This window comes from Procambarus clarkii, chromosome 27 (assembly GCF_040958095.1).
Source record: "Procambarus clarkii isolate CNS0578487 chromosome 27, FALCON_Pclarkii_2.0, whole genome shotgun sequence".
NCBI classification, from domain to species: domain Eukaryota; kingdom Metazoa; phylum Arthropoda; class Malacostraca; order Decapoda; family Cambaridae; genus Procambarus; species Procambarus clarkii.
The window spans coordinates 10,487,275-10,510,816 of record NC_091176.1 but is presented as its reverse complement, the minus strand read 5'-3'; the positions used below and the strand labels follow the sequence as shown (position 1 = coordinate 10,510,816).

The 23,542-nt window shown below is 53.5% G+C and overlaps 1 protein-coding gene across 1 annotated transcript in view; it reads right to left on the bottom strand.

Moving 5' to 3' along the window:
* The window catches only part of LOC123762650 (uncharacterized), a 90,336-nt gene extending 67,036 nt beyond the window's left edge, over positions 1-23,300 (bottom strand). Inside the window, exon 1 of the mRNA XM_069332326.1 lies at positions 21,814-23,300. Coding sequence (XP_069188427.1) covers positions 21,814-21,841 — 28 coding nt within the window. The 5' untranslated portion in view covers positions 21,842-23,300. The remainder of the gene's footprint in view (positions 1-21,813) is intronic.
* Between the last annotated feature and the right edge of the window lie 242 nt (positions 23,301-23,542).

Sequence of the window (23,542 nt, the reverse complement as noted above, 5' to 3'; positions counted from 1 at the left end):
TTTCTCCGCCCGTAAGTGGTAGTTTTTGGAGTGAATGTGACCTTTGATCGTGAAAGGATATACTGCGCATGCTGTGCTGGCATTTATATCACCAGTCCTTACTATGTGGCTGCTATCGTGGGGGAGGACACTGCTTGACAGTATTTATGACGGTCTCCAGCTGCTGGACACTTGAGGGTCTCCAGCTGCTGGACACTCTTGAGGGTCTCCAGCTGCTGGACACTCTTGAGGGTCTCCAGCTGCTGGACACTCTTGAGGGTGTCCAGCTGCTGGACACTTTTCATTACCAGAAGAGTGGCAGTGTTGATGGCTTCAGGGTGGTTACTGCAAGGTTCAGGGACTCTTAAAGCTCTTCTAAGGTCCTTGGTTACTTCACATTCCAGGAGATAGTGAAGTAGTGGCTTTTCTGTGATTGTTTGGCAGAAGATGCATTCCCACTCTCTGGGTTCACCAATCTCCCAGTTGTATCTGTAACCTAGACGTAGTCTATATATCCAAACTGCTATTTCCCTGTGAATTCCTTTCGGGATATTTAACCTTTCTAACTTGGTGGCCTGAAGATACCATATTGCAGAGGGTGAACCTTCAGCTACTCTGGTGTAGATGGGCTGTGTTGAGGTGTGAGAGTTTTTTGGTGGTGATGTTTTTTATGTTCTCTAGGCTGGGTTGGATTGTTTTGTGGATCACTGGATGACGAGTTGCCAATTTAGCAGTTTCATCGACTTTCTCATTTAATGGGATTCCAACATGGGCTGGGATCCAGTTTAGGGTGGTGTTGGGTCTTTTGCCTTTAGCGACTGCTCCAAGATACACAATTCTGGTAATTATTTTCACGTTGTCTTTCCACTTAATTTTTTTTCTAATATTTGAAGTGCAACTTTTGAGTCTGTGTGTATGATTGCATTTTGAGTGTTTTGCACTATCACATGCGAATGCCTGTTGCAAACAGCTCAGTTTGGGTTGATGATACTAGTCCTTCCAGTCTCCAATATGCCTGTTCGATGACTGTGCAAAGAGCAGCGCCAGCACTCTCATATTCTGTGTCCACCGACCCGTCTGTGAAGATGTGGGTGGCTCCTGCTACTGCAATGCTATACATTTGCTTTTCTATGATGCACCTTAGGATTGTGTTATATTCATCGGAAGACCTATTACTATTTTGAAGGTAGGCTCCTTCCACGGTGAAGAACAAGTGTAGTTTGGGTGTGGTTGATCACCTTCTTTGTCAAGAATCATGCTTTTTAATTGTTGTCGGTTTAGGACTTATCCTGCTCTAGCAGCCCAAGAGTTTCCGTTGTTTTGGCAAAGTCCAACCACCAAAGATTATATATATATTATATAATATAAGGGGTACCATCACTGGTGTAATTGTAGAGACCCAACACCTCGATGAAGGGAACACAGAGCATTCAGAGAAAAACTTGCCATTTAGCTCTGAATACATGTGAGTATTCACTTCTCCTACAACCCCCCTTTTTTATGCTGTACACTTTATTATACAAGGTTATACAGTTACATATCTGAATGTTTACAAAAAGAGAACATTAAGAGGAAATAAGGGGAAGTTTGTTTCCTAGAGGCTGTAGATTTCCTCGAACTCCTCCGACGCCGAGCAGGAACCGAGGATGCAGCGGGCATTTCCCCTCTGGATCGCGACACTGAGGCGCTGAAAGAGAAAACTTGCCGCTCTAGGGTCTCTTGTGGTGTCAATGAGCTTGGAACCAAGATCCTTAAGAAACCTTCTTGCACTCTCCCCATGGGCCTAGGGTCTCAGACCCTATTGGAACCGGTCATCTATTGCCCTGTACTTGGTTGACTTTTATCTTTCTCTGTGTGTCGCCGCGGCTCCTGCTTGGCCGGCAGAGAGGTTGATGTATGTGGTTGCCAGGGTGGATACGCAAGTATAGTCTCACGCTAACTGTCTGCCATCCTTCCACAGGCGCAGTGTGATTCCGTCTGGTCAGCCGGCAAAGCTAACAGAGTCACGGTTCAATAGATTGCGGGGCTCTCTCTCCGCTGGACACTGGGCAGAGGCAAGGCTTCTTTTAATGACGTCATTGACTTCGTCGTGTCTAGAGTGTCAACCGCAAGATTTTCCACAGTGCAGGCCATGCAATCCATATTCGTCAGCATCTGCCTCGCCGCAAATACACCTGTATTTGCGTGTATATATATATATATATATATATATATATATATATATATATATATATATATATATATATATATATATATATACACCCCTTTGTAAGTGTTTTTTATGAAATGTTCTAGAAAGCCTAACTTGATGTATTTGGCAAGATAAACATAGCTCAAGTGTTACCATCGAATGAATTAATTCTCTGTGAAATGACCTCTCGTTGTCGTTTGTAATGAATTCAATTTTTGAGAAGTTCGCGTTTACCCATTGACTTCCAATGGGTGGAATAATGGTAAGAAATGGCAGAATTTGTTTCTTGCCCGTCATTGCCTTGAGCGTGAGGTGATCCGGGACACTCCTCACAAAGACTTCTCACTAAGCTCTGCCAAATTTACGATTCTTCGCGGCAGGGGATCGTATTCCAGGGACCATAGGATTAAGGTCTTGCCCGAAACGCTACGCGTACTAGTGGCTGTACAAGAATGTAACAACTCTTGTATATATCTCAAAAAAAAAAAAAAAAAAAAAAAAAATACCGACCAATATGCGTCTCCTGGCTTTTGTTTCCTTATGAATAAAATTATCCTTTTTTTATTGTTCGAAATGGTAGGCTATAATATATAATATATATATAATGTATTCAAAATTGTTTTTTCACTTAATAAAGCACAAAGTGTAGAGCGGAAAATTTTCGTATCGATTGAGTGCATAATTTTGACTAAGTTTTTTGGTATAAAAATGTCAGTTATGTTGGTGTGGAAGAGGAGAGAGGCAGCAGGTGCCTGAGGACTCCTTCCGTCCATCACCCTTTGATGCCTTACTTCTCACACCACCACCAACACCACCTGCTGCCCACACCACCACCACCACCACCACCACCACCTGCTGCTGCCCACACCACCACCACCACCACCTGCTGCTGCCCACACCACCACCACCACCACCTGTTGCTGCTGCCCACACCACCACCACCTAACTGCTGCTGCTGCCCACACCACCACCACCACCTGCTGCTGCTGCCCACACCATCACCACCTGCTGCTGCCCACACCACCACCTGCTGCCTGCTGCCCACACCACCACCACTACCTGCTGCTGCCCACACCACCACCACCTGCTGCTGCCCACACCACCACCTGCTGCCTGCTGCCCACACCACCACCACCACCTGCTGCTGCCCACACCACCACCACCTGCTGCTGCCCACACCACCACCACCTGCTGCTGCTGCCCACACCACCACCACCTGCTGCTGCTGCCCACACCACCACCACCTGCTGCTGCTGCCCACACCACCACCACCTGCTGCTGCTGCCCACACCACCACCACCTGCTGCTGCTGCCCACACCACCACCACCTGCTGCTGCTGCCCACACCACCACCACCTGCTGCTGCTGCCCACACCACTACCACCTGCTGCTGCTGCCCACACCACCACCACCTGCTGCTGCTGCCCACACCACCACCACCTGCTGCTGCTGCCCACACCACCACCACCTGCTGCTGCTGCCCACACCACCACCACCTGCTGCTGCTGCCCACACCACCACCACCTGCTGCTGCTGCCCACACCACCACCACCTGCTGCTGCTGCCCACACCACCACCACCTGCTGCTGCTGCCCACACCACCACCACCTGCTGCTGCTGCCCACACCACCACCACCTGCTGCTGCTGCCCACACCACCACCACCACCTGCTGCTGCCCACACCACCATCACCTACTGCTGCTGCCCACATCACCACCACCTGCTGCATACACCACCTGCTGCCCACACCACCACGACCTGCTGCCCACACCACCACGACCTGCTGCCCACACCAACACGACCTGCTGCCTACACCACCTGCTGCCCACACCACCTGCTGCCCACACCACCACCACCTGCTGCCCACACCACCACCACCACCTGCTGCCCACACCACCTGCTGCCCACACCACCACCTCCTGCTGCCCACACCACCACCACCACCTGCTGCCCACACCAACACGACCTGCTGCCCACACCACCACCACCTGCTGCCCACACCACCACCACCTGCTGCCCACACCACCACCACCACCTGCTGCCCACACCACCTGCTGCCCACACCACCACCTGCTGCCCACACCACCACCTGCTGCCCACACCACCACCACCTGCTGCCCACACCACCACCACCTGCTGCCCACACCACCACCACCTGCTGCCCACACCACCACCACCACCTGCTGCCCACACCAACACGACCTGCTGCCTACACCACCTGCTGCCCACACCACCACCACCTGCTGCCCACACCACCTGCTGCCCACACCACCTGCTGCCCACACCACCTGCTGCCCACACCACCACCTGCTGCCCACACCACCACCTGCTGCCCACACCACTATGGGCCCGGCACGCCAACACACTCCACCGCTCACGAAAACCTTCACTCCTCAGTAACTTCCCTAAATGGAGGGGAAAAATGAGTGTTTAAAGTGTGATTCCTTCCCTCCCCCTAGTCATATTCTTAAAGAACCACGCGCGTGTGTGTGTGTGTGTGTGTGTGTGTGTGTGTGTGTGTGTGTGTGTGTGTGTGTGTGTGTGTGTGTGTGTGTGTGTGTGTGTGTGTGTAGGGGCAGGAGAAGGGGGGTTTAGAGGGGGGGACGGGCACTCCCGCCTCCCCCACCACGACGTCCGGGAGAGCCTGGCCAACCTTCCTTACATCCGGGTTGCGAAAGCACATATACGGATATGTGTTTTCTTGTGTATTTGTGTTATGTTTTTTTAGGATGTGGCGGCTCATGGCAAGAGGTGTTGTGGACTATGGTATTGTGGCAGGTGGGTGGTACTGCTGCTGCTGCGCCACTACCACACTACCACCACCACACACACCACCACCCTCACCACACACCACCACCCTCACCACACACACCACCACCCTCACCACACACCACCACCACCCTCACCACACACCACCACCACCCTCACCACACACCACCACCCTCACCACACACCACCACCCTCACCACACACCACCACCACACACCACCACCACACACACCACCACCCTCACCACACACCACCACCCTCACCACACACACCACCACCCTCACCACACACCACCCTCACCACACACACCACCACCCTCACCACACACACCACCACCCTCACCACACCACCACCCTCACCACACACACCACCACCCTCACCACACACACACACCACCCTCACCACACACACCACCACCACCCTCACCACACACACCACCACCCTCACCACACACCACCACCCTCACCACACACCAACACCCTCACCACACACCACCACCACCCTCACCACACACCACCACCACCCTCACCACACACACCACCACCCTCACCACACACACCACCACCACCCTCACCACACACACACACCACCCTCACCACACACACCACCACCACCCTCACCACACACACCACCACCACCCTCACCACACACACCACCACCACCCTCACCACACACACCACCACCACCCTCACCACACACACCACCACCCTCACCACACACCACCACCACCCTCACCACACCCTCACCACACACACCACCACCACCCTCACCACACACACCACCACCACCCTCACCACACACACACACCACCCTCACCACATACACCACCACCCTCACCACACACCACCACCACCCTCACCACACACCACCACCACCCTCACCACATACACCACCACCCTCACCACACACCACCACCACCCTCACCACACACCACCACCACCCTCACCACACACCACCACCCTCACCACACTCCACCACCCTCACCACACACCACCACCACCCTCACCACACACCACCACCACCCTCACCACACACACACACCACCCTCACCACACACCACCACCCTCACCACACACACCACCACCCTCACCACACACACCACCACCACCCTCACCACACACCACCCTCACCACACACCACCCTCACCACACACACCACCACCCTCACAACACACCACCCTCACCACACACCACCCTCACCACACACACACACCACCCTCACCACACACCCACCACCACCCTCACCACACACACCACCACCCTCACCACACTCCACCACCCTCACCACAGACCCACCACCACCCTCACCACACACCACCACCCTCACCACACTCCACCACCCTCACCACACACACCACCACCCTCACCACACTCCACCACCCTCACCACACACCCACCACCACCCTCACCACACACACCACCACCCTCACCACACTCCACCACCCTCACCACACACCCACCACCCTCACCACACACACCACCACCCTCACCACACACCACCACCCTCACCACACACTCCACCACCCTCACCACACACCCACCACCACCCTCACCACACACACCACCACCCTCACCACACACCACCACCCTCACCACACACTCCACCACCCTCACCACACACCCACCACCACCCTCACCACACACACCACCACCCTCACCACACACACCACCACCCTCACCACACACACCACCACCCTCACCACACTCCACCACCCTCACCACACACCCACCACCACCCTCACCACACACCACCCTCACCACACACACCACCACCCTCACCACACACACCACCACCACCCTCACCACACACCACCACCCTCACCACACACCACCACCCTCACCACACACCACCACCCTCACCACACACCACCACCCTCACCACACACCACCACCCTCACCACACACCACCACCCTCACCACACACACCACCACCCTCACCACACACCACCCTCACCACACACCACCACCCTCACCACACACTCCACCACCCTCACCACACACCCACCACCACCCTCACCACACACCCACCACCACCCTCACCACACACACCACCACCCTCACCACACACACCACCACCCTCACCACACACACCACCCTCACCACACACCACCACCCTCACCACACACACCACCCTCACCACACACACACCACCACCCTCACCACACACACCACCCTCACCACACACACACCACCACCCTCACCACACACCACCACCCTCACCACACACCACCACCACCCTCACCACACACCACCACCCTCACCACACACACACCACCACCCTCACCACACACACACCACCACCCTCACCACACACCACCACCCTCACCACACACCACCACCCTCACCACACACACACCACCACCCTCACCACACACACCACCCTCACCACACACCACCACCCTCACCACACTCCACCACCCTCACCACACACACACCACCACCCTCACCACACACACACCACCACCCTCACCACACACCACCACCCTCACCACACACCGCCACCCTCACCACACACACACCACCACCCTCACCACACACCACCACCCTCACCACACACCACCACCCTCACCACCCACCACCACCCTCACCACACACCACCACCCTCACCACACACCACCACCCTCACCACACACACACCACCACACACACACCACCACCCTCACCACACACCACCACCCTCACCACACACCACCCTCACCACCCACCCACCACCACCCTCACCACACACACCACCACCCTCACCACACACACCACCCTCACCACACACCACCCTCACCACACACACCACCACCCTCACCACACACACCACCCTCACCACACACCACCACCCTCACCACACACACCACCACCCTCACCACACCACCACCCTCACCACACACACCACCCTCACCACACACACCACCACCCTCACCACACACACCACCACCCTCACCACACACACCACCACCCTCACCACACACACCACCACTCTCACCACACACACCACCACCCTCACCACACACACCACCACCCTCACCACACACACCACCACCCTCACCACACACACCACCACCCTCACCACACACACCACCACCCTCACCACACACACCACCACCCTCACCACACACCACCACCCTCACCACACACCACCACCCTCACCACACACCACCACCCTCACCACACACACCACCCTCACCACACACCACCACCCTCACCACACACACCACCACCCTCACCACACACACCACCCTCACCACACACACCACCACCCTCACCACACACACCACCCTCACCACACACCACCACCCTCACCACACACACCACCACCCTCACCACACACCACCCTCACCACACACCACCACCCTCACCACACACCACCACCCTCACCACACACCACCACCCTCACCACACACCACCACCCTCACCACACACCACCACCCTCACCACACACCACCACCCTCACCACACACACCACCACCCTCACCACACACCACCACCCTCACCACACACCACCACCCTCACCACACACACCACCACCCTCACCACACACCACCACCCTCACCACACACCACCACCCTCACCACACACCACCACCCTCACCACACACCACCACCCTCACCACACACCACCACCCTCACCACACACCACCACCCTCACCACACACACCACCACCCTCACCACACACCACCACCCTCACCACACACACCACCCTCACCACACACCACCACCCTCACCACACACCACCCTCACCACACACCACCACCCTCACCACACACCACCACCCTCACCACACACCACCACCCTCACCACACACCACCACCCTCACCACACACCACCCTCACCACACACCACCACCCTCACCACACACCACCACCCTCACCACACACCACCACCCTCACCACACACCACCACCCTCACCACACACCACCACCCTCACCACACACCACCACCCTCACCACACACACCACCACCCTCACCACACACACCACCACCCTCACCACACACCACCACCCTCACCACACACCACCACCACCCTCACCACACACCACCACCACCCTCACCACACACAACCACCACCCTCACCACACACACCACCCTCACCACACACACCACCCTCACCACACACACCACCACCCTCACCACACACCACCACCCTCACCACACACCACCACCCTCACCACACACACCACCCTCACCACACACCACCACCCTCACCACACACCACCACCCTCACCACACACACCACCACCCTCACCACACACCCACCACCCTCACCACACACCACCACCCTCACCACACACACCACCACCCTCACCACACACACCACCACCCTCACCACACACCACCACCCTCACCACACACCACCACCCTCACCACACACACCACCACCCTCACCACACACACCACCACCCTCACCACACACACCACCACCCTCACCACACACCACCACCCTCACCACACAAAGCAACAATGGCGAGTCAAAGGCAAAACAAACATCAGTTTTTTGTGTCAATTACTTGCATGAATGACCATCACAAATTTATATAAGCTAAATCTTTTTTTCTATTTGATACACTGAGAACGCTGCCAGGGTGCAGGGAGGCTGAGAACGCTGCCAGGGTGCAGGGAGGCAGAGAACGCTGCCAGGGTGCAGGGAGGCTGAGAACGCTGCCAGGGTGCAGGGAGGCAGAGAACGCTGCCAGGGTGCAGGGAGGCAGAGAACGCTGCCAGGGTGCAGGGAGGCAGAGAACGCTGCCAGGGTGCAGGGAGGCAGAGAACGCTGCCAGGGTGCAGGGAGGCAGAGAACGCTGCCAGGGTGCAGGGAGGCAGAGAACGCTGCCAGGGTGCAGGGAGGCAGAGAACGCTGCCAGGGTGCAGGGAGGCAGAGAACGCTGCCAGGGTGCAGGGAGGCAGAGAACGCTGCCAGGGTGCAGGGAGGCAGAGAACGCTGCCAGGGTGCAGGGAGGCAGAGAACGCTGCCAGGGTGCAGGGAGGCAGAGAACGCTGCCAGGGTGCAGGGAGGCAGAGAACGCTGCCAGGGTGCAGGGAGGCAGAGAACGCTGCCAGGGTGCAGGGAGGCAGAGAACGCTGCCAGGGTGCAGGGAGGCAGAGAACGCTGCCAGGGTGCAGGGAGGCAGAGAACGCTGCCAGGGTGCAGGGAGGCAGAGAACGCTGCCAGGGTGCAGGGAGGCTGAGAACGCTGCCAGGGTGCAGGGAGGCAGAGAACGCTGCCAGGGTGCAGGGAGGCAGAGAACGCTGCCAGGGTGCAGGGAGGCTGAGAACGCTGCCAGGGTGCAGGGAGGCTGAGAACGCTGCCAGGGTGCAGGGAGGCTGAGAACGCTGCCAGGGTGCAGGGAGGCTGAGAACGCTGCCAGGGTGCAGGGAGGCTGAGAACGCTGCCAGGGTGCAGGGAGGCTGAGAACGCTGCCAGAGTGCAGGGAGGCTGAGAACGCTGCCAGGGTGCAGGGAGGCTGAGAACGCTGCCAGGGTGCAGGGAGGCTGAGAACGCTGCCAGGGTGCAGGGAGGCTGAGAACGCTGCCAGGGTGCAGGGAGGCAGAGAACGCTGCCAGGGTGCAGGGAGGCTGAGAACGCTGCCAGGGTGCAGGGAGGCAGAGAACGCTGCCAGGGTGCAGGGAGGCTGAGAACGCTGCCAGGGTGCAGGGAGGCAGAGAACGCTGTCAGGGTGCAGGGAGGCAGAGAACGCAGCCAGGGTGCAGGGAGGCAGAGAACGTAGCCAGGGTGCAGGGAGGCAGAGAACGCAGCCAGGGTGCAGGGAGGCAGAGAACGCAGCCGGGTGCAGGGAGGCTGAGAACGCAGGCAGGGTGCAGGGAGGCAGAGAACGCTGCCAGGGTGCAGGGAGGCAGAGAACGCTGCCAGAGTGCAGGGAGGCTGAGAACGCTGCCAGGGTGCAGGGAGGCAGAGAACGCTGCCAGGGTACAGGGAGGCAGAGAACGCTGCCAGGGTGCAGGGAGGCAGAGAACGCTGCCAGGGTGCAGGGAGGCAGAGAACGCTGCCAGGGTGCAGGGAGGCAGAGAACGCTGCCAGGGTGCAGGGAGGCAGAGAACGCTGCCAGGGTGCAGGGAGGCAGAGAACGCTGCCAGGGTGCAGGGAGGCAGAGAACGCTGCCAGGGTGCAGGGAGGCAGAGAACGCTGCCAGGGTGCAGGGAGGCAGAGAACGCTGCCAGGGTGCAGGGAGGCAGAGAACGCTGCCAGGGTGCAGGGAGGCAGAGAACGCTGCCAGGGTGCAGGGAGGCTGAGAACGCAGCCAGGGTGCAGGGAGGCAGAGAACGCAGCCAGGGTGCAGGAAGGCAGAGAACGCAGCCGGGTGCAGGGAGGCTGAGAACGCAGCCAGGGTGCAGGGAGGCAGAGAACGCTGCCAGGGTGCAGGGAGGCTGAGAACGCTGCCAGAGTGCAGGGAGGCTGAGAACGCTGCCAGGGTGCAGGGAGGCAGAGAACGCTGCCAGGGTGCTGGGAGGCTGAGAACGCAGCCAGGGTGCAGGGAGGCAGAGAACGTAGCCAGGGTGCAGGGAGGCAGAGAACGCAGCCAGGGTGCAGGGAGGCAGAGAACGCAGCCGGGTGCAGGGAGGCTGAGAACGCAGGCAGGGTGCAGGGAGGCAGAGAACGCTGCCAGGGTGCAGGGAGGCAGAGAACGCTGCCAGAGTGCAGGGAGGCTGAGAACGCTGCCAGAGTGCAGGGAGGCAGAGAACGCTGCCAGAGTGCAGGGAGGCAGAGAACGCTGCCAGAGTGCAGGGAGGCTGAGAACGCTGCCAGAGTGCAGGGAGGCAGAGAACGCAGCCAGGGCGCAAGGAGGCTGAGAACGCACCCGGGGTGCAGGGAGGCAGAGAACGCAGCCAGGGTGCAGGGAGGCAGAGAACGCAGCCGGGTGCAGGGAGGCTGAGAACGCAGGCAGGGTGCAGGGAGGCAGAGAATGCTGCCAGGGTGCAGGGAGGCAGAGAACGCAATACTTTAACAAGATGTGTTCCGAGGTGTCTCGATATATAGGTGAATTAGTTCTCGACAAATCATTGCGGAGTGGACTCGAGGTATGAGTAGCGAGGAGGTCTTGGACTCTTGCGGAGTATGCAGAGAGAGAGAGCGGACTCGGTGGACGGGTAAGGAAGCGCTCTTGAACTGACGATGTATTACTGGCTGACAATCCCACAACAAGTTACGAGGACCGGGGCACCATGATGTAATCCTTATCCGGTTTTCTCACTCCGCTAATATCAGGTTTTTGTGCTTCAGTTCCTTTACTGGTCTTTAAATTTTGTGTTTTCCTGTGTCCTATCAACGTTTAAAAAAAAACTTCAATTCGCCTGGATTGCTAAATCAATACAGAAGACGCTTCAGCAACGGCCTGCATCTAGCTGGAGATTCTAAACATTCACAACTAGCGAACACAAAGAAATATGTATGAAAGTGGAGTGAGGCGGGGAAGACGGACGCAGCCTCGGGAATCAGGATATGATCCGGCCGGCGCGGTTCGCGCGCTCTTTGCTTTTCGTTGTTTTACGCCGAACAACGTCATAGCCCAAATTACGAGGATTATTCTGGCCGTGTGCTCCACCCAGCGGTGTTGTGGGTTGACTGACACTCTGGTACACAGTGTTTGTACTCTTGTAGTGCGAGACGGAAGTAGGCATGGTGGTGAGGGTGACGCTACGGCCTCTTGTCCTCAGTCAACATAGTTCCTATCTGAAATGAAAGAGGTTTCCTTTGTGCGCTGACTCGCGCGGTGAGCCGCCCGTCGTGTGCGGTCAGCCGCCCACCCTGCGCGGTGATACATTCGCTGAAGACAACCTTTGTTTTCCCAGGAAGCCGAAGACTTAATATTTGTTTTGGTTCGTGTAGTCGAGCTTAATGCTTCGTCTGACACCATGACACAGACATCAAGTGAGGCTGTGGCTCTCGGCTGACACTGTGACACAGACGTTGTCAGGCTGCGGCTCCCGGCCTGACCATAAGAGACGGGTCAGGTCTCTGTTGGTCCCGCTGGTGCTGACTCAGCCTCGCCTGACGGGGTTGGGGACATGGCAGCGGTGTAGGATAAAGATGGCAGGACATTTCCCTCAAGAGATGGCAGACGGTATACAGGAGAAGGCAGCAGAGCCAGACACCTGATAACCAGAGGATACTGTGTGTGTGTGTGTGTGTGTGTGTGTGTGTGTGTGTGTGTGTGTGTGTGTGTGTGTGTGTGTGTGTGTAAACAGTATGCCTTTGTGTTTCTATTTACACACTCGGATGCCAATATTTTGAAAACCAATTACATTTACTCACACGTATAAACGCTGGTGAATTGATGTGTTCCATCAACTATATTTCAGAAACTTGGTTATAGTTTGTTGTGTGGGGAAAGAGACGAACTTTGACTAAAGGGAACACGAAACACTGGGTTTGTGAAGACGGTAGACATGCACTAAGGGTTGAATAATCTTGTGTTGTAACGATAATTAACACCTGAATGTTGCTTCTCGTGTTCAGCTTTCAGGTGTGTACTGGTCCTATACATGTCAGCTCGTAGCTCCGGGTGTGTACTGGTCCTATACATGTCAGCTCGTAGCTCCGGGTGTGTACTGGTCCTACACATGTCAGCTCGTAGCTCCGGGTGTGTACTGGTCCTATACATGTCAGCTCGTAGCTCCGGGTGTGTACTGGTCCTACACATGTCAGCTCGTAGCTCCGGGTGTGTACTGGTCCTACACATGTCAGCTTGTAGCTCCAGGTGTGTACTGGTCCTACACATGTCAGCTTGTAGCTCCGGGTGTGTACTGGTCCTACACATGTCAGCTTGTAGCTCCAGGTGTGTACTGGTCCTACACATGTCAGCTTGTAGCTCCAGGTGTGTACTGAAAATTGTGTTACTTTATGACGAAGAAATGTAGTGTTTAAGTATCGACAAAGTAAATATATCCGTACTTTACTTAGTACAAAAATATGACATGAAGTAGAGATAAAATATTGCGTTACCTTAGGAAGGACTTACATAGTTTAGAGTTAGCTTAGACACGAGTGAAAAATATTTGCGGTAGTTTAGGCCCCCTTGAGGTAGATCTAAGACTGTGGTAGTAAAAAGTAAGTATTTAAGACATATTATAACGTTCTGCTACTTTAAGTAGGACTTAAAAGGGTTCCTTAAAAGATTAAGGAATCTTAAATCCTACTGCGAGCAGGATTAAGAGAATAAACATAGGTGGCTGTGTGTCGAGGAGACCACTCACACACCATATGGGGGCACAGCCACAGCCTAGTATGGCGCGGGCTCTGATAATATGGCGGTGGGCATGCCTTCCACTACAGCCCCGTGTCTCTTACACCACTACAACCACCACCACCATTGTCAACCACTGTGTAGGTATGCGACCTCCCGGCCCACTCCCCGGCACCATTCCTTACTCCAACACTTACCCTCACTCTCTCTCTCTCTCTCTCTCTCTCTCTCTCTCTCTCTCTCTCTCTCTCTCTCTCTCTCTCTCTCTCTCTCTCTCTCTCTCGCTCGCTCGCTCTTTCTCGTGCTCTCTTTCGCTCGCTTTCTCTCGCTCTCTCCCATGTGTTCTCGTGGTCTGTGATGGTCCTGGTGCACGTTGTCATCAATTCCTGGCGCGAGGGACTTGAGCTCCGAGGCTCTTGAAGGTGCTGTCCGTGTTTCACCTCTTATAAGATCCTTCCAAGAACTGAGGTGCGAGCAATCCTGTCTGCACCACAGGAAATTCCATAACTGAAGGATGAGAGGCATTGTGTCTAATACAGCAGTAATGAAAAGGCCTTCCAGATAACCAGAGACGAAGGGTTCAGAGAAAGAGGGAACCGACTGGGAGGACGATTGAGACCCGTGGGGAAGGGGGTGAGGTTCGGATCTGTCTGTGAATACAAAGCAGCAGCCTCGTGCTACCTACTTTCTATAATGCAAGTCACTGGAAACAGGTGTATCGTATCTGGTCATTTTTGTGGGCCGCACCTGCCAGGTGTTAGCACCACTCTGGTAGGAGTAGTATTTGGACGGGAGAACTTGTGTTTCTTACGGTTCAGAAGCTTTCACACGCGCGCGCACTCGGCCGCATCATGGTCAGCGTGACACGGACGGCACTCACAATAGATGATACAGCGCCTGGGGAAAAAACTGTTACTGTCTTAGCTTATCAGAGCAGCTGGAGAAAGCAGGTGCGAGGCTGTTGACTTAACTGAAGTCCAAGCAGGGCCCGGGGCGGTGACTGACAGGTACGGACTGGGCGCATGCAACAGGCAGCGTCCCCTCAACTTATTCTTTGTTGAGGGAATTGATAAAGTCACTTAATAAATGAGCTACATAGCCTTCCCGGTTTGGTGCCTTCTTTTGATAATTACTTAATAAATGAGCTGATTTGCTCTACATTCTATGTTGTATTGGCAGACGAAAACTACATCAATAGATTCTGGCACCTCTGGTGACTTCTTGCTAGCACAGTTCTCTATTATAACTTTAGTTATAAGTTCCTGTCCCTTTAATCCCTGTGGTGTAGAGGCTAAGACGCTCGCCTGGCGTTCCGCGAGCGCTTTGGCCTGGGTTCGTATCCTGGCCGGGAGGATTTACTGGGCGCCAATCCTAAACTGTAGCCTCTGTTTAACTCAACAGTAAAATGGGTACATGGTTGTTAAACGATTCTTCGTCGGGGTCGTATTCCAGGGAACATAGGATTAAGGACCTGCCCGAAATACTACGCGTACTAGTGGCTGTACAAGAATGTAACAACTCTTGTATATATATTTATATAAATATATTTATATATTTATAATAAATAACAAAAAATATAATAAACTTGGCGGACAAAGCATAATGTTTATTCTAACATTAGTGACTTTGGAAATGCTATTTCACCAACAGGGTTATAAACCCATGAAACCGCCTACCCGCCGAAGCCGTAAATGTCAAAACACGGCTGAATTTCAAAATCCAGCTTGTGAAAGTCAGCATGACAAATGCGGGGGGGGGGGGGGGCCGCGGGTTTGACTTTTGACAAGTCGCCGGCATCCTGTCCTCATCAAGGCCACTAGTGTTAGTGACCCTCTAGTAAATTCACATAACCTTCTAAGGCTAACAGTTATAAAAATAAATGGCTTCCCAAGTGCTGGGAGCTACCAGACGACATTTCCTGTGTCCTGGACTGCATTCACAAAATTTAGATTACTAATTATAAATGGGCATTTAATAAAACAAAAACAGGAGAGTAGTCCAGTATTACTCTGGCCTGTAGAGAGCAATCTACAGGCCAATGTGCGCACATACTATGTAGGGGTGATGAAAAATATCAACATTATTGCCCGAAACGCTATGCGTACTAGGCTTTAGGTACTGTTTGTACTATATCTATCTTTAAATCCATCATTATGTATGTAACTTAATGGATGTACCTTTACCTGAAAAAAGAATCTGAATCTGATCAAGAAAGAGGCAGGTAGATCATTTAGAGAGGACCGTCTTTATAACAGTACAATATCAGCAAGGGATTCAAGAACGGAACTTCACGAACTTCATTGTTCTTTGACTGGACGAACAAAATCAGGCGAGACAGAGAAAGGTGAACAGACTTAATATTTTTTTGGACTTTTGGGAATTGTATTTTCGTTACAATACACAACAGGAGATTAATTTAATCCACAAAGTTAAAAAAAACTGAAAAGGAAATAGCCTCAGTGGATAAGAGTGTTCTTACGCAACAGAAAACGGTGACATGGAGGGGAAAGACCTCGGAGGTGCTGGCTGGTACTTCCCCGTAAGTTACTGTTACAGCCAATCCTCTCCTGTTCCTAATCGATCTGCATTACTTAGCAGAGCGGATATACTCCTCACAATGCTTCCTGGTGATGCCAGAGTTGTGAGGATATCTTAAATGGTAGACAAAGAAACTACTGAATGAACTTGACAAAAAAAAGAATGATCCAAGAAATGGTTAACTTTAATAACCATTCCAAGAGTTCTTAACTTTATTAAGTGCAACATAATGAAGGTGGATGGTGGTTAGAGAAGATAGGACACAATTAAGGTCGCATACGAGAGAGGAAACCCTTCCTGGAACCTGATAAACAACAATAATTAAGCGTTAATTTTATAACAAACCTGTCATCTAAAGCACACATAAAACTTACGTTATCAGGTGAACATGTTCAAGACAGAGGCCACAGAACCTATGCTGGAGATACACACAGAAATCACAATAGCGTAATGCATCAAATGAACAAATCCCCAAGGGCCGTGACGAGGGTTCGAACCTACGTCCGAGAGCATCCTTGATTGTTCAATAAACCCCTGAACTATATGTTTAACACATCTCTCACCCTGTCCATGGAGGACAGAAGAAAATGTATATATGCTGGTTAGCATTGTAAATGTGTGGCCACGTCTGTGGTAGAAAAATAAAAGCATCCCAGACGCTGCCTTAATCGATTAAGGCAGCGTCTGTGATGCTCTCAGACGTAGGTTCGAACCCACGTTACGTCCCTTGTAGATTTGCTTATGCTGGAGATAGTTCAAAGGCATGTCTTCAGACTAGTCCTCGAGATGAGGGGTATGAGATAATAGGAAAGACGTAAGTAATTCAACCTTATGCCTCTGGAAGACAGAAAAAAACGGGGATATATGTTCACCACATACAAAATTCACATAAGGAAGTTGACCAGACCACACACACTAGAAGGTGAAGGGACGACGACGTTTCGGTCCATCGTGGACCATTCTCAAGTCGATTGTAAAGATCACAATCGACTTTAGAATGGTCCAGGACAGACAGAAACGTCGTCGTCCCTTCACCTTCTAGTGTGTGGTCTGGTCAACATACTTTAGCCACGTTATTGTGACTCATCGCCTGCATTCACATAAGGAATAGACTATTTACACGGGTGGTACACGAACAAGCGCAGTGGTCAACTTTACAACCGAAAGGTCTCTGGTTCAGTTGACTCCCTCGTGACGTACATGTTGGGATACATTGCTAAAGGAAAAAAAAAGAGTTCTGGAATGTGGAGTCTTGTTAAAGAGCTCGGGAGTACTATCCGCCGACAGTAGCGACACAGTCCTGGCGGCGATGTGTACAAATTGCTTTATCTCGTCGGTTATGCAAATCAACTAATGTAAAGAACGTCAGCCTCGCCTAAATTACCGCCGAGAATAAAGGTAATCTTCAGAATGCGGGTTGAGTTGCTGCGCCAGTTTTTGTGGCTACACAGAAGTGCAAATGGGTCAAGACGGGCGGAGTGCTAGCGGGGCGTGGTGGAGGGGTGGGTGGAGGCGGGGTAGCTCAACACTCTAGCAGGTGAGGAAGCAGTCAAGGAATTACGGGCTATTCATGCCCGTGCCACCTATTGGGTGGCTTAATCTTCGTCAATCAGTGAGGGGAAAATAAAGGAACAGTATGCGGGAAGAGGGGAGGTGGTAGCGAGGGGAAAGGAAGGGATGGGATTGAGGAGCTTAGAGGAGGGAAGGATGGCAGAGGATAGTGAATAGGAGGATAGGAGAGCGTGGTGTTGCACTTGCTTTCCGTCAATAGTGGCTTATTTAATAAGTGCATATGTGACATACTAATTGATTGTGAATATATTAGTTTACCTTGAAGAGCTTCATAGAAAACACCGACCTCACCTAACCTTCTTAGTATGTTAAGATAAGCATCTTATTGCTTCTTATTTACAATTATTACTTAACCTATACTGGGAGGGGTGGTAGATGGATGTGTGTGGGGGGGGGGGAGTAACGGAGCGAGGTGTGGTGAAGGAATATGTAATAAATGTTACTTGATGTACTTTGAGGTGCCGGACAAAAAAAAATAATTGTAGGATAGGAGGTTAGGGAAGAGAGGCGGGGGTAGGGGTGGAGTAGGGGGACAGCTGAGAGAGAGGCGTGGGGGCAGGAAAGCGCTCCACCACCGACCATGACCACATACTAACCTTGTCTGGGACGAGGTCAACACCGGCCTCTCCCACCACCATGGTGTCAGAGCCCGCGCCAGCCGCGAAATCACCATGGATTTACAACTGGAAAATAATGCCTGACACACTGGAGTGAGTAAGATGACGGCGTTACTCAAATGAGACAGGGAAAGAAAGGCTGGGTAGAATGTAGTTGTTCTAGACTGTCAAAAGGCATTTGACAGTGTTCCCCCTTGAAAGACTGTTGTACAAGATGACGCGGGAAGTCTAGTCTGAGGGAAGGTCAGGCCAGATATTACCATGTATACTGAGGGAAGATCCGGCCAGATATGACCATGTATACTGAGGGAAGATCCGGCCTGATATTACCATGTATACTGAGGGAAGATCCGGCCTGATATTACCATGTATACTGAGGGAAGATCCGGCCAGATATGACCATGTATACTGAGGGAAGATCCGGCCAGATATGACCATGTATACTGAGGGAAGATCCGGCCTGATATTACCATGTATACTGAGGGAAGATCCGGCCTGATATTACCATGTATACTGAGGGAAGATCCGGCCTGATATTACCATGTATACTGAGGGAAGATCCGGCCAGATATGACCATGTATACTGAGGGAAGATCCGGCCAGATATTACCATGTATACTGAGGGAAGATCCGGCCAGATATGACCATGTATACTGAGGGAAGATCCGGCCAGATATTACCATGTATACTGAGGGAAGATCCGGCCGCTGTCTCAACAAACCTCAGGCCAGTGTGTACAATCATTAAAAACAATAATTATCATTAATTAGACAAATCTAGTTAAACATTGATCCTTAAAGAAATGAGATGAGTAAAAGCTATTGAACTGGCCATCATCGTCCCTAACAGCCTGCAAGATATCAGAATGAATAGTGAATAGGTCAAAGAATAGTGACGCACCTGTCATCCACCCGGGAATAGAGGAGAATGAGAGACTGAATATGTTGCATATTCCCAGACAAGAGGCAGGCTCGGGCGAGGTTGGAATTGTAAGTGGAGGGTAGAAGGCCGCGGGGCAAAGTAGATAATAAACAGCAGGCCAAAGGGAAGGTGTAAGTTGGCCAAGGAATCAAAACGTGGCCACAGAATTCTGATACGCCAGCAGTACTTGTCAAGTTTAGATGTGAACACAGACGAGGAGCAGGAATTGTCGAACGTGGCCGGTCCATACCAGTACCCATGGTAGTCCTCCAGGGTGACTCAGACCCATACCAGTACCCATGGTAGTCCTCCAGGGTGACTCAGACCCATACCAGTACCCATGGTAGCCTCCCAGGGTGACTCAGACCCATACCAGTACCCATGGTAGCCTTCCAGGGGTGACTCAGAGCCATACCAGTACCCATGGTAGCCTTCCAGGGGTGACTCAGAGCCATACCAGTACCCATGGTAGCCTTCCAGGGGTGACTCAGACCCATACCAGTACCCATGGTAGCCTTCCAGGGGTGACTCAGAGCCATACCAGTACCCATGGTAGCCTTCCAGGGGTGACTCAGACCCATACCAGTACCCATGGTAGCCTTCCAGGGGTGACTCAGACCCATACCAGTACCCATGGTAGCCTTCCAGGGGTGACTCAGACCCATACCAGTACCCATGGTAGCCTTCCAGGGGTGACTCAGAGCCATACCAGTACCCATGGTAGCCTTCCAGGGGTGACTCAGACCCATACCAGTACCCATGGTAGCCTTCCAGGGGTGACTCAGAGCCATACCAGTACCCATGGTAGCCTTCCAGGGTGACTCAGACCCATACCAGTACCCATGGTAGTCCTCCAGGGGTGACTCAGACCCATACCAGTACCCATGGTAGCCTTCCAGGGTGACTCAGACCCATACCAGTACCCATGGTAGTCCTCCAGGGGTGACTCAGACCCATACCAGTACCCATGGTAGTCCTCCAGGGGTGACTCAGACCCATACCAGTACCCATGGTAGCCTTCCAGGGTGACTCAGACCCATACCAGTACCCATGGTAGCCTTCCAGGGTGATTCCAGACCCATACCAGTACCCATGGTAGCCTTCCAGGGTGATTCCAGACCCATACCAGTACCCATGGTAGCCTTCCAGGGTGACTCAGACCCATACCAGTACCCATGGTAGTCCTCCAGGGGTGACTCAGACCCATACCAGTACCCATGGTAGCCCCCCAGGGTGACTCAGACCCATACCAGTACCCATGGTAGCCTTCCAGGGTGACTCAGGCCCATACCAGTACCCATGGTAGCCTTCCAGGGTGACTCCAGACCCATACCAGTACCCATGGTAGCCTTCCAGGGTGATTCCAGACCCATACCAGTATCCATGGTAGCCTCCCAGGGTGACTCAGACCCATACCAGTACCCATGGTAGCCTTCCAGGGTGACTCCAGACCCATACCAGTACCCATGGTAGCCTTCCAGGGTGATTCCAGACCCATACCAGTATCCATGGTAGCCTTCCAGGGTGATTCCAGACCCATACCAGTATCCATGGTAGCCTCCCAGGGTGACTCAGACCCATACCAGTGCCCATGGTAGCCTTCCAGGGTGATTCCAGACCCATACCAGTATCCATGGTAGCCTCCCAGGGTGACTCAGACCCATACCAGTATCCATGGTAGCCTTCCAGGGTGATTCCAGACCCATACCAGTATCCATGGTAGCCTCCCAGGGTGACTCAGACCCATACCAGTACCCATGGTAGCCCCCCAGGGTGACTCAGACCCATACCAGTACCCATGGTAGCCAGTTCACGTCCCCATAATACTTCTAGTACATATTTGCCAGCTCACATCCGCCGCCAAGGACGATTAATGATTAATATAAAACAATAATATAATCCAATATATAAATACAGGTATATAAAGCACGAATTAAAATTCATCTAAGAAGCCGTGGGCGTGCAGGCGCGCGTGGACGAGCGTGTTGGACCTACGCCCGCCCGCCCACACGCCCACCAGGCGATGCCCCAAGACTCACCTGGCATGAACGGCAGGAGCAGCGTCATGGTGAAAAGAACGAGCCAGATCCACTTTCCCCAGCGCGTCCACGGCACCTTCTGCCCTCCGGCCCCGCACTGGGACGAACCCACGCCTCCTCTGCCTCTCTCAGGACTCTCACTGGGGAGAACCCACAGCTTCTGTCACCCTCTTCACCCTCTCATCTCTCCCGGGTCTCTTCTGTCACTGTAGCTTGCCTCGTTAAGTCCTCGTAGTTATGTAGCCATTGTGCTGTACCATCCAACACCCGCGTCCACAGACACCTGTAGCTGCCCTCAGTGCGTCACACCGGCACCCAGACACCTGTAGCTGCCCTCAGTGCGTCACACCGGCACCCAGACACCTGTAGCTGCCCTCAGTGCGTCACACCGACACCCAGACACCTGTAGCTGCCCTCAGTGCGTCACACCGGCACCCAGACACCTGTAGCTGCCCTCGGTGCGTCACACCGGCACCCAGACACCTGTAGCTGCCCTCGGTGCGTCACACCGGCGCCCAGACACCTGTAGCTGCCCTCGGTGCGTCACACCGGCACCCAGACACCTGTAGCTGCCCTCGGTGCGTCACACCGGCACCCAGACACCTGTAGCTGCCCTCAGTGCGTCACACCGGCGCCCAGACACCTGTAGCTGCCGTCAATATCTGCGTCACTCTTTACTCTGTGGTGGAGCTTCTTTGGTGCCGCGAGTGTACCTTTTTTTCGGTGTGTGTATGTGTGTTTGCGAGTGCGTGAGCGCGTGCAAGAGTATGCCTGCGTGCGAGTGCGTGCGTGCGTGCGTGCCGCTCCCGGAACTAGTCCTCACACACGCCACTCTGCTTGTTTGGATCTTCCAGTGGATGACTGGGTGAGATTCAAGAAGAGCTTTATCTTCTCCAATGTTTGTTCTTACAAGCTAGAGTGATGTAGAGTTATTCCAAAACTTGCACTTTCACCAGTTATATTAATCTATTCTAATGACCTTATATCACCATCTGGCTGTTTTGTCAGTGCTCTACTTGGGCTGGAGGGTGTGAGCCTGTCAGGCGGGCTCACCATAGCCCGTGCTACTTGGAACTTGTGTTCCGAGTAGCTGAATCTATAACAGCAACAACAACAACCACCTGAGGTAGGCAATGTTTACATCCCGTCAGGCGTGGGGCGGTTGTACTGCTCTACGGGAAGGCCTCACTCACTCACAGATCATATAACTAGTATTTTGTTATCAGTTGCCAGAGGCAGAACTCCTCGAATTGTAGAGCACTGCTTCACAGTAACTAGTATCAACTAAACATTTGTAAGTTCCATCAATTGAACACTTCACCGTAACTACCACCAACTGAACACTTCACCGTAACTACCACTAACTGGCCACTTGCGCGTGGCTGTCCACCGATCTACACCCGTCCGTATGGATGGTGTGAGTGGCGAGCGAGAGAATACACTAGAGCAGAGTGTACTAAGTGATCACAGAGGTCCACCTACTGTGAGCTCACATGCGCCCTCTCCTTTATATGAGGCGCGCATCAGGTTGCCACATTCCGTTTTCTGTTGACGTATTCAGCTATCCTATCTTCGAATGTAACCCAGAAAAAATAAGTTTGATTTAGATCATATGTAAAGTCACGCTGTGGTTACTCAGGTGCTGAAAAGTTTTGTGTTGTTAGATATTAAAGACTTTCAGTTTTCTTTAGTGTAAGAAAAGGAGTGTGGAGAGAGAGGGAGTGGCTCG